The sequence below is a fragment of the Cucurbita moschata genome, unplaced genomic scaffold, assembly GCF_002738365.1.
Source record: "Cucurbita moschata cultivar Rifu unplaced genomic scaffold, Cmos_1.0 Cmo_Scf00043, whole genome shotgun sequence".
NCBI lineage: Eukaryota > Viridiplantae > Streptophyta > Magnoliopsida > Cucurbitales > Cucurbitaceae > Cucurbita > Cucurbita moschata.
Window position 1 is genome coordinate 510,420 of NW_019268559.1, and position 12,590 is coordinate 523,009.

Sequence of the window (12,590 nt, forward strand, 5' to 3'; positions counted from 1 at the left end):
ACCCTTACCTTTTTTCCCTAAAAAGTATATTTTTTATTTAAAAAAATAGAGTGAAACAATTAAAAATACCAGGAAAATTATTTTAGAAAATCTAAAAAGAAAAATTGGATGAGGGGTTCAGAATTTTATAATTTGACTCTGTTGACTGCCATCCCTAGTCCCTACTCTATACTCTCATTTATTTCCCTTGTTTTCTTCTTCGTATTGAGGAAAGTTTTTAATTTATATTTTATGGCAACTTTTTAATGTTTAGAAGTTGTTTAAAAATTGCCGGATGAAATAATAGAAGTTGTACCGTTGAATAATATTTGGTAAATATGTACCGTCAAAAGAAAGATAATTTTAATTGATCCGAAATAATAAAAGGAAAGTGGTTTTTTTTTAAATAAAAAAAACAAGAAACAAAATAGTGTTTTAACTAATTTCTTTTTAAGAACAATATCATTCCAACATTTTAAAGGGGCAAACAAAAATGGAAAAAATCAATCAAATTATTGGCTAAGATTTTGTGTTCATCAGCATTCTTGGTGGGACCAGGGATTGATATTTTATTATCATTTTTTGAAAAGATCTTGGATGATCAGTGAAGTATAGAGCATCAAAAAATCCACAAATCTTATTATTTATTAAATCTTATTATCACCCAAACTTGGAGGAAAAAATTACTGACCACTGGGGAAAAAGTTGAAATTTCCAAGTACGTTTAGGTGCAAATGTATAAAGTTCTGAGCATGGCATGGCAAGTAAAAAACTAACCTTTTCTCTCTTAACTTCTCCATCGCAGTACACTGCTTCTGGTACATCCTTCTTATATTTTCCCTGGTCTCTTCAATGTGCTATTGACCTTTTTCTTGAAAATAGAAATTAGAAATGTCAAATTTCTATAGCATTCAACTATAGAGAAGCAATTAAGAAATTTCTCTTTAGGAGACAGAAAAAAACAAAAAAACACTCCAAAGGGCAAAAGAAAACAGAGAGGTAAGATTTAGGCCATAAATTTTCGTGATTGGTTCCATAAGCACTTATTGCAACAGAAGTTCAGTAATAAACTCTACAATAAATTGTGTTTCTATGATGTCTGCAAAAAATAAATTATTAGAAAAATAGAACTTCAATATGCGCATTACTATTAAGTAAAAAAAAGAAAAAAAGAAAGAAAGAAACTTTAGTATGCGCTTTATTCACATACAGTGTCCTTGCCTTGCATACCATTAGCTCCATATTGTCTCTATTAAATTTTAACTTTTCCAGTTTTTCTGTGGAAGATTCCAAAATGAACAGAGCAATTGAGGAAGGAATTGCATTATTATGTTCCATCTTTGCAAATGGGTCCCATGACTTATGTCACATGTGTTAGCCAATTTTCTTCCACTTCCTTCAAAGTTTTGGTGGTTTATTTTGAACTTTCAGCTTTTCTGATTGGTTTGTTTGGTTTCAACTTTCAGCGTTTAAGGGTGTTTGAATACTTTCCCCCTCGCACTCGTGGTCACCAATGCTTGGTCTTACTTTCTTCGTTTGTTTGGTCTAATAAAAGACTGGCACCGAGGTGTATATAATTAATACCATTAAGGACAGCTAACGAAGAAGTTAATGGTAATCGTGAAGAACCGTTAGAAGAAATCTTACCTCATCATAGGTGTGTGGAGATTCTAGGACCATCATGAGCAAGCTGCACTGGAATTTCTTCCTGAATGAGTACAAGGATAGAACATAAAGATCAGTATCGGACATCCGATCTACAGTACAAAATGAAGAAAAGCCATCTCCCTCCAACTTCATTTAGACCTTTTAAAGATAATAGAATCACCGAGGAACAGTGAAACCACCTCTATAACTTGACAGCCATGTGCAGGACAATCATTGAATGAATATAAGTTGATTGGTTCCTGTTTTAGGATCAGAATGTAAATTTTGTAACTTTAAGACCATTCATCAAGGAACTCATTATTCATGTGGTGGTGATCAAACTCATGACCCATTCCAATTAGCATGGCTTACCTTGGACATATCCTCTTTACTGCTTCAAGAGTCCCTGCAAAGAAAAGGCCACGAGTTATGACGTCAATAAAGTAATTCCAAGATCCTAAAACAAAACTCATAAAGTTGTCTACAAAACCTGCGGAAGGCAGAAATGACCATTGTGGGATCCAGTCTGCAATGCGAAGCTGAAATGAAGAATCTAAGAAAAACTATCTCCAAAATTATAATAACACAAAGGAGAAAACAGGTACAAGGTGAATATCGTTAGCATCAGCCAACAAAATTTTCTCAATTGGACTCTTCATTTACTAATGTTGAAAATTAATCCAAGAATCTTCTGATGGCCAATTCGAATTAAGACAGAAAGAAGAGTAATAAAGAAGATCAAGAGAAGCAAGACAACCAGGTGTTAAGAGTGTTCCGGCTTCAGAAAATCAGAGCCTACATCCACTTGCCGAAGGAACCAATTCACTGATCTTTCAGCAAAGAAGATCAAGAGAAGCAAGACAATCAGATGTTAGAGTGTTCCGGCTTCGGGAAATCAGAGCCAACAACCACTTGCCGAAGGAACCAATTCACTAATCTTTCAGTAATTTCAACCTTTTGCAACATCTTATATACATAATTGCGAACCAAACGAGTATCCTTTGAATTTCTTGTCATGCCTTTGGCCTCACCAATGCATCACCTAGCTTTATCACTTTGATGAACTAGGTGTTTCATATATCTTGGCAAGTTTGTGGTAGTCTACCAGAACGATGTTGTGGTTCACAGCCCAATGATGGAAGAATACTAAGTTCATTTGAAACTTGTCTTAGAACAATTAAGGGCTAATCAGTTATATGTGAAGAGGAAAAAATGCTTGTTCACGGCAAGAAATCATAAGCTTCTTCAGACATGTAATCGAGTGTGGAAAGTGGAATGGAAGATGGAAAGGTCGAAGCCATACGAGACTGGAAGGTGCCAGCTTCAGTGACAAAACTACATTTTTTCCTCTGATTAGCCAATTACTATGGATGATTGGTCGAAGGTCGAAGCCATATGAGAATCCACCTATGGACCTATTGAAAAAGAATAATAGTTGGAGTTGGACTTCAGAGTGTCAAACTGCATTTGAAGAGTTGAAGAGAGTAACAGTGAAGGGACCGATTCTTAGGATTACTGATGTGACTGAACATTTGAAGTAGAGACTATTGACTCAAATTATAGAAGATGTGAAATGACACATGGCATCCACCAGTGGTTCAAATTTTGATTCCAAACCTGGTTATGAATGGTAACGAATATTAGCCAGAAGAAAAAATTAATTGCACAGAGCTACACGAGTTACAAAGAACCCTTTAAGAGGTGTTATTGGATAGCAAGGAGAAAACAAAGAGTGTTCACTATATAAAAAAAAAACCACGTTGGCTCCACTGGTTGTTATGCATTTAATTATTGGGAGGTCCAAAAAGAAAAACGACATGAAAAATTATTTCTCAGAGAAAAAATAGATGTCGGAAGCATCTACATCTAGTGCCAAATAGGAACTCTTCCATCATCAGACGTATCGTCTATCTAATATTCTCTGAACAAGTAGCTTGCTCAACATTTAAAACGAAGGCCAAGAACTCCATGGCCAATTTATTGCGAGTAAGATGTACGATAAGTAATCTAAAGAAAGGTTGCCACAGAAGTACCTTTTCATCGTATTTTGTGCTAAGCAAACAGGCGTCCGGTTGATTTCATTTGTGGGACTAAAACGTTGCACAGTGTCACGGTCATGCATGTCCAAGGCGTATTGTCAATGGTCGCATGACAGATTTCCGATCTTGCTTGTCCAGGACGTGTTGTCCATGGTTGCATACCTGTTCCAAACCCCATGCTTTCATCCTAGATAGGTCTTTACCATTTCATATTGGGTCAGTATGAGGGTGTATGACCGTTCACCAAAATCATGTCTACACCTGCAAAGGCTAAAATGCCCCCAAATGTACTATAGGGGGATATGATTAGTTGTCAATTTCTCCTTACCCGATAGTTATATGCAGTAAGCCGTTGTTGTTGTCTTTTGCTTACCTTCCCATATAACACCAATTTCAATTTCTCAAATCTTGCATTCAAAACTCTCTTTTGAAATCTCTCGCCCCCGCTTTCTGAAAACTTTCTTCTTGAACCGGGGTCAGAGGCTCGAGCATACGTCGCTTGGCCGTAGGCGACGCGAGAACAAATAGGCTTAACTCACTTGTTGCTGAGAAGTGAGTGCCGCACAATCGCAAGTCTGCTGCCATCAAAGTGCAATTGTGACACACAACACCTATATCATCAAAGCCAATAACGAAATCCTCATGTTCATGAATCAACATAATCTGAAATTTTTTTAAGCGAAAAGCAAAATATCCATAAGGACAGTTAGAGTCAACTTTATGCAAAGAAAATGTTCTTATAAAATTTACAAAAAGGAGAATCAATTTTCATAAAAAAACAAGTGTTGGCACAAGGTAGAAATGGTTCAAGTACGTTAAAAGTGTAGATCGAAAAATCAAGACGCAAAGATTGCTTCTGAAAGCCATAAAGGTCGGCAAAAAGAAATAGTGTCCTGATCGTATTTATCTATGCATTTTTATTTTGAAAATTTTGCAAAAAATTATATATATAAACAGAAGGAGCAAGAGATAACGACTCACAGAATCCATTTGAGTAACCTTACGGCGTGTAAACTATCTTAGTGCTTGCTCCCTAAACGTCTTCCCTACATCGATCAATATGTAATTGTTCTCGCCATTGCTTCGGCAATATCAATGAGCAACGATGCATTGCATCTGAAATATATGAAAACTTGGTTTAGCAAACCGTAGCCATGTGCGTATAACGGACAAAACGAGGTCAATTAAACTGCAAGCAACTGCGCCAGTGAACATATACCTAGATCCAGTTACAACTTAAATTGCTCAGTAAACTAAAGAAATTTCAGCCAATGAATCAGAAATCCCCCGTTGAGTACTGCCTCAGACTATCATTTTAAAAAAGAAGAAGAAAACAAACGGAGCAGCGAAATCTAGATGCAATGAAGTTCAAATTCCATACTCCAGAGAGATGACCACAAATCTAGATGCGGAAACACCTATTCCTCTAAACAATCATAATACAGCCTTGAAGTAGACTTACGATCGAGAAATCTGACGAAATCACCTGTAGTTCAGGTTGAGCTTGCGGAGAACCGTCAGTGCCTGAGAGAAGCAAAGGAGGGGGGATCATGAGGCTGGCGAGGCACATCAAATGAGAGACCGAACTCGAAAACCCTGGGCCCAAGAAGATGAGCGCCGATCCAGTTCCATTGCCCTCGTTGTCCGCAATTCCAATGATCGAGATCTTCCCGGGAGAATCTGCGTCGCGCGAGACATATGAATGCTCTTCGAGTCCCGCCAATTTCAACGGTCTCGAGTATTTTAACCATTTTATTGATAATATTATTGACATTTAATCTAATTTTAATTTTTATGACGTCAATAATAAAAAATGGTATATAATTAACATTTAATTTTTTTTATCAATAATTATCTAGTATATAATAAAAATGATATATCAATAACGATTATTCGGTTTTCAAAAAAGAAAAAAATATATAAATCATATGAGTTAAAAAAAAGAAGGTTTTCTAAATTAAAAATTTTAAAATAATGCATCGAATAAAAATTATGTCAAATCCGTATTTGTAATTTTACCTTAATTTAGATCCCAAACTTGGTTACTCATGCGACAGGGACGCCCTGTTTTGGCGCGAAGTTGAGGAACGTCGACGGAGCGGCTACAGACTGGTTACTTTTCACCTTCGGAGCGGCAGGAAAGAGTGCCTGCAGGATTATCTAACCAGTCGCTAGTTCGTCAATTTCTTCACTGTTTTCTCCTCCATCACAATGGTATGTTATTCATTTTTCAATTACTACTATTGAATTGGAAGAAAGCGAATCGGACTTCATGAACTGACTTATCTAAATACTTTTCAGAACGGTAGTGCTAGTTCTACTTTTTTTGTGAATGAAATTGTCTATAAATGCTTCGATAATTTTTGTTTCCATCCTATAACATGGAGTGAACTTGGCGCATTTGTATCGTTTTCCTCTAGGAGAGATTCGAGTTTCAGTCGTTGATTAAGAACTTACTGCAGTGATATTGATGGGAGAAGTAACGGGTTTGATGATGCAAATGACGAATTTCAGAAAACTGATTCGGAGGATTTCGGAGATTCGAGTTTGCGGATATCCTGATGAGGAATATGAAACGGATCGGCAATTTAAGTTCGGTGGTTATGGAGGCTGAAGAGTCTACTAATGAAGAAGAGGAAGGTGTGGATGTTGATAATGACGGGGATCTTTTGGTGTCTAATATGTCTGATAGAAATCATGGATAAGGAAATGATTTCAAAAGAGTTGAAACTGGTGAAGATGTATTTAGATATCCCTTAGTGAAAGATGCCTGTAAATTGATCCAGCTAAGTTCCTCTTGGAATCGGAAGTTTGAAGGGGAGTTGAGGCATTTAGTGTAAGAAGCCTTAATCCGCCACAGGTTTGTGTTGTTTTGTTCTCTCAGGATGGCAAAAGAATTGCTTTGATATTCTTGTATTGGGCAGATAGATTGTGGCGGTACAGACATGATTCATTCGTTAACTTGCAGGAGATTAACCTAATTTGTCTATTTTTAACACTGCAATCCATATTAAAGAGTAAAAGAAGGCATTGAGGTTTGCAGAACGTAGGTTCTAATTGGCATTGCTCCAAATGTTGTGAGCTATAACTGTTTTATCAAGGGCTATTGTAACTTGCATCAGGGTGACCAAGCCAACTGATTGCTCAAATGCCATCTAAGGGATGCTCCCCAGATAAAATTAGTTGCTATAATTTCATGGGATTTCTCTGTAGACACAAGAGGATGAATGAAATTAGGGAGCTGATGAAGAAAATGAGAATGGATAGTGACTTATTTCCAGGCCATGTTACTTACAATTCTCTAATCCAGATGCTTTCCAAGCATGACCACGGAGATGAGGCTTTAGAGATTCTTAGAGAAGCTGAATAATTGTAATGTAAAATTGACAAGGTCGAGTATAGTGCAATAGTTCATGCATATTGCAAGGAAGGAAAGATTAAGAAGGCAAAAGAGCTTGTTGGTGAAATGTTCTTCAAGGGATGTGCTCCAGATGTTGTAACATGCACCTCTATCCTTGACAGGTTTTGACGCATTGGGAAACTTGATCAAGCACAAAGAGATGATGCAGCAGATGTATTAGTATCACTGCAAACCTAATGCTATAACATTTACAAAATTGCTAAATGGTTTATGCCGAAATTGAAAATCATTAGAAGTTAGAGTGATGATGAACACGAGTGAGACCACCTAATGCTATCACTTATAGCACTGTGGTTCATGGGTTACGCCTGAAAGGGAAATTGCATGAAGCCTGTCAGGGAGGTGATTGGAAAAGGTTTCTTTCCAAATCTAGTTGAAATCAACTTATTGGCGCAGTCTCTTTGCCGGGATGGGCAACCACATGAAGCTCAGCAGTTACTCATGGAGTGCATGAACAAGGGTTGTGCTGTTAACGTAGTCAATTTCTCCACTGTCATTCATGGATTTGGTCAGAAAGATGATTTGGAAGCTGCACTGTCATTGTGGGATGATATGTACTTTTGTAACAAGGACCCTGGTTCTGTGACATACACAACATTAATTGATGCACTAGGCAAAGCTGGCCGTATAGAAGACGCCACTGAACTTTCAATGAAGATGCTGAGGCAAGGGTTGGCTCCTTCTCCTGTTACATACAGGCCTGTCATCCACCAGTATTGTCGAAAGGGTAGGGTAGAAGATTTGATGAAATTATTGAAGAACATGATTTCAAAAGGCAGATTTCAAACCCTATTTAATCTAGTTATTGAGAAACTTTGTAAATTTGGATACCTTAAAGAGGCCGACAGCCTTTTAGGTGAGGGTTTGAGGACGGCTTCAAGAACTGATGCTAAAACTTGTCATGTTTATTTAAGTGTTGGAATTCCTATGTCAACATATACAGTTTCTTGTCAAATGTTCAATAGAAATCTACTTCCTGATTTATTGTTATGTGAGAAGGTAAGCAGGAGACTTCTTATAGGAGGAAAATTGGAGGAGGCCGATAGGCTTGTATTACGGTTTGTAGAGCGTGATTGTGTTTTGTCTCAAGATCAAAAGCACTTGCAGGACTAAGATTTCTAATAATCTATCTTGGTTGACTTCATGTTTACATCATATTTCTGTGCTGTGAGTTGCATAAATCTGCTTCCAGGTTTCAGAATTCTTATCATTTGCTTCGTGGTGGTTCTTCATGATATTTTGTTTAGCATGATGTTCTCACAAGTGAATATTTGGAATTGTTGGACGCATCATGTATTTCTCTTGTAATTTTGATTGAAGATGTCAGGTGCTATAATCACCATGGTTGGCTCTATGGCAAAGATTAGTTGCACACGCACATTTTTTAGTTTATGCAGATCTTAGTAGCTATTACCGAACATTGATGTCCTGTGAGTTTTTACCATTCTCTAATTACTGCAGAGCTAGGTAATAGTCTTCCGGAATTTATTAAGAGTAGATCCGATCCAGTTTATCCAAATACCCCCGTGAGCAAATTACACAACGAAGGAACAAAGGACGAAAAGAAGATACCTGCTGCTTTAAAGGTTTCAATATCATGTCAGTGTAATAGTTGGCATACATTCAATTTCTTGTTCCTTGTGCCACTGGGGTTGAGTTTTAGGAACTCAAGGGTGTTTTTTTTTTTTTTTTCGAAATATACGATACACAAACCTATGACTTAAGTTTCCGCCCCCCCTCAAAAGTTTCAATGTGCTAAACTGGAATGGGTGTCTATGTAGGTTGGAATTGCATGTAAAACATCCACTTGGATAAAGCTGGCAGGGCAATGAATGATATTTCTTATGGCAAGCTGCTCATTATAGGGATTGAGTAAGAATGTACCCGGGGTAAATTATCTGTTTCTCTTTGTTTTATGATAAATTTTGCCCCAAATTCGCAATTTGAAGCCTGTACTGTTTCTCCTTCATTGCTGCTGCTACAGGCTGGAAAGAGACCTTAAGCTGTTCCATTTTTTGGCCCTTCTCTGGGTCCTTGTGACCCACTGCCCACATCTGCCCTGAATAAAGTGGTTGGTCCAATAGGATCGAGTTTGTCTTTTGATACAATTGCTCTTGATAATTCAAATCTAAGAAGGGAAAAAAAATCATTAATGCTATAACTACCTGCTGTTGCGACATTGACTGCTATATGTACAGGCCTATGCATAGCTTAAACGTTAACTGCCGTGGGACTTCTTTTTCAATGACTTGTTTCTACCTCTAAATGCTAGGTTGGGTACTGGAGTGCTCTTTTGAAGGACCCCTAATGTTGATTGGGGGCCAGGAGATTATTGGTGATGGATGGGGAGCTTTCCTTTTCTGTATGACCAATGGGGCCGCAATTTTGGTTCAAGAAAGGCAGCCAGGTACTCCACAAATATTTAAAGGTGTGTAGCTGGAGGACAAAGTTTGTAAAATTGTGATTGAATATAACTCTGGAGATACTTTCTGTCTTTCCCTTTAATTCCAAAATTAATGGTTTAAGCTCTTGAGTTAAGACGCTAAACTGTATTAACAGAAAAGTTAAGGCACTAAACTGCATTAACAGAAAATCCTTCAGTTCATTTATTCATCATGGACATTTTGCTTCTAATCCTATATGGTGAATGTTTATTTTGCTGGTTGGTATGCCATGGAGGGCTCAATACGGTTGTGAGACTAAAACAAATAAGTGTCGGCATATGGCTCTTGCCTTGTTGGTGTCTATTGGGTGGAAAACCAGAAGAATCTCTAGACCAATTACCGCTCTTATGCTCATTCAGGAAGAAGATATCGGGAATCTTCCTCCTTTGCTTCAATCTTTCTTGACGTACCAATTTTTTTTGCCCGAGGATGATGTGATGCAATTATTGAGTTGACATAACTTTTAAGGAAAGGCTAAGATCTTTTGCGTTAATGCAGTTAGAACATTTCTTGGATTCTTTTCTTGAAGAGAAACTATCAAAATTTACATTGACAGGGAAGAACTTGGGAAGTTATGTCTCAAATTAAGTCCATATGATTTGAGGATTTGTTCTTCTCAATGTTACACAATTACTCCTAGCAATTAATTTCTATTGAATCTCTGTTTTGTAAACTCCTAACGAGGGAGTGCAGTTTTTGCATTTAGCCTTTCAATATACTAATGAAACGCATCTCCTTTTTATTTAAAAGTAATAGGATGAAGAAAAGTTATACTGTAGCAATTGGGGATCTTCATAGAAGTAGATCAGAGGTTTGATCTTAGATTATATCACTTCATCATCATTTTTTTTAACAAAAGATTGTTATTATTATTATTACTATTTTAGTATGCTTAGAATCTACTCTTGAAAGACATTGTAACTAGGCTTGCTTTTCTTTATATTAAGAATAACAGAAAGAATGGCCTACTCTCCTGGCGATCCCAATCTCCAACAAACGAGACAAATTTCTTACTCCAAACAGCATATGTAGCAGCATGGGTCATCAAGGCAATGGTATGGGTCTCATTATTGCTTATACTCTGCAATTTATCTGAAACACCCTTTGCGATCATTCTAGCCAACTCGTTGCAATCCTGAAACTTTTTTGGACTGTATATTTTTTTTTTTTTGTTAAATTATAAACGTGGCCTTTATAGTTTGAAGAAAATTATAGTCCTTGTAGTTTTAAAAGTTAGAATTTTGTCAATACGATATGATAAAATCATATAAATAATTCATATTGTTAAAAGTCATTAACGGATGAAGTACTTGACAATTATCACATACTCAATCCATTGATGACTTTCGAACCGTAGGGCTATTTATGAAATTTTATCGAACTATATAGATGGAAGTTTAACTTTTAACATAGTTCAGGTTAAATTCTAACTTTCTCCAAACCATTGAAGCCAAAAGTGTAGCAGAATCACATTGAGATGCACGTATCATTTTATTCTTGTGTTTGAATATAAAATTGTCACAAATTCTGTCGTCTTTAAACTAAATTGAGATCGACAGTTTTTTTCCTTTTTTGATTGGTTTTCTTGAATGCAGTTCCAATATTGCAGTGGATAAGATGGAAGTCTAGAGTGATTTCTTCGGCAGAGGTTCCAAAATCCATGTTCATCTTGTGCAAGATGATAGTCGACATGTCCTACGCCTGGAATGTCTATCAGTTGAGGTACATCTGAAAATGTCTTTATTGACTCTGTTTTGTTATTTCTGTTACATGTTTGATGTCCTTTTGAAAAGGCTTAGCCTAGTGACAAATGTTTGCCAAATGGGTAGGCCAGAAGTTCTATTATTATCTCCTCAAGGGGTTCTTTTTTTAATGTATTGTCCCCGCACCCCTTCTTTCTCGGGAATTTAAGTTATTCAACAACTGGAATGTAAGGACAAGTTCTGGCATTCAAGGCATCAAAATCAGAGTCAATCCAATTTTTTTAAAAAAATTATTAAAAAATCAAGTCAAGTCCAAATGTCAAAAATCGAAGCCAGTTTCCCCCCTTCTTTTTTCTCCAACCAGAGTCGAATCAAATCATTCTCTTCAGTCACAGTAATTCCTAACCAATCAGGGCCTTAAATGTAAAATTTTTTAACCTCATTATATAATTTTTTTTAATAAAAAGAAACATTCTCCTGGTTTTTTCTCCTCTCTCTGTTTTTTTTTCCTTTTCATTTTCTAGTTTTTATCATATAAAAAGCAAGACATGTTTCAATATTATATGCTTGATTTGGCTTATGACATCTTATATTTCCCCCACATGCTCTTGGTAGTACAGTACACTGAAAACTTGGCCATCTTACACCACAAAAGCTGAAAAAGAAGAAAGATTTTCTGCAAAGCAATTGATTCTTTTTGCTCCCTTCAATTTAAAAATTCTTATACAGTGAGGGACATCCAAACAGCCCATAAAGATTTATTATCTTTTGCTACATGATTACCATTTGAATTGGTAAGTATTTTATTGACCCATGTTCCCTATTCCCTCTGCATTTCTTAGAACCACCCCAGATAATCAGAGATTTAAGGCCCTGCTTGGTTGCTTGTTGGACCAAAACAATTCTTAGTTTATTACAATATTTTATTGACCATGTGGTTCTCTTTTCTTGTTTGCAACACAGCCACACACATCTATATCATATGTCACAACATTTAACTTTTTCAACAGCAAAAGCTGTGAAAATGAGAGCCACAAAATCCAAAGTTCAGACCTTTTGCTTTGTAAACTCCATATACATTTATACTCTGTAGATGCTTTTTTAGAAATAATGTTAAGAAACTATCCTCCATTTTTATACTTGGAGAATCTGTTTTGACAGCGACAAGTTAGGCCCCCTTATTTCTCAATTTTTTGTCTCTAAGTTTTTTAGTCCTTTCAATCAATAAATGTTAAAATGAGAATAACGTGTAATATTCAAATAATGTATTTTTTTTAATTAAAGATTCATTTATCTACGGCAGGAAGCAATTTTGGGTCAGGCAAGTTGCTAGAGGTCATGTCATTGGAATGAGCAA

At 36.4% G+C, this 12,590-nt stretch overlaps 1 protein-coding gene, 1 long non-coding RNA gene and 1 pseudogene across 2 annotated transcripts; 2 read left to right on the forward strand and 1 right to left on the reverse strand.

Moving 5' to 3' along the window:
- Positions 1 to 4,193: 4,193 nt before the first annotated feature.
- LOC111433695 lies at positions 4,194 to 5,378 on the reverse strand. The gene is made up of 3 exons (XR_002708849.1): positions 5,128 to 5,378; positions 4,647 to 4,781; positions 4,194 to 4,276 (listed from the first exon to the last, which is right to left on the reverse strand). It is a non-coding gene; the product is annotated as an uncharacterized LOC111433695 (long non-coding RNA).
- Positions 5,379 to 5,876: 498 nt separating this feature from the next.
- LOC111433560 lies at positions 5,877 to 6,722 on the forward strand (annotated as a pseudogene).
- Positions 6,723 to 7,392: 670 nt separating this feature from the next.
- Positions 7,393 to 8,287, forward strand: LOC111433694 (pentatricopeptide repeat-containing protein At1g64583, mitochondrial-like). Its single transcript, XM_023070849.1, has one exon. It carries the CDS (start codon positions 7,411 to 7,413, stop codon positions 8,197 to 8,199), a length of 789 nt encoding a protein of 262 aa, XP_022926617.1. The 5' UTR covers positions 7,393 to 7,410; the 3' UTR covers positions 8,200 to 8,287.
- The last annotated feature ends 4,303 nt before the right edge of the window (positions 8,288 to 12,590 follow it).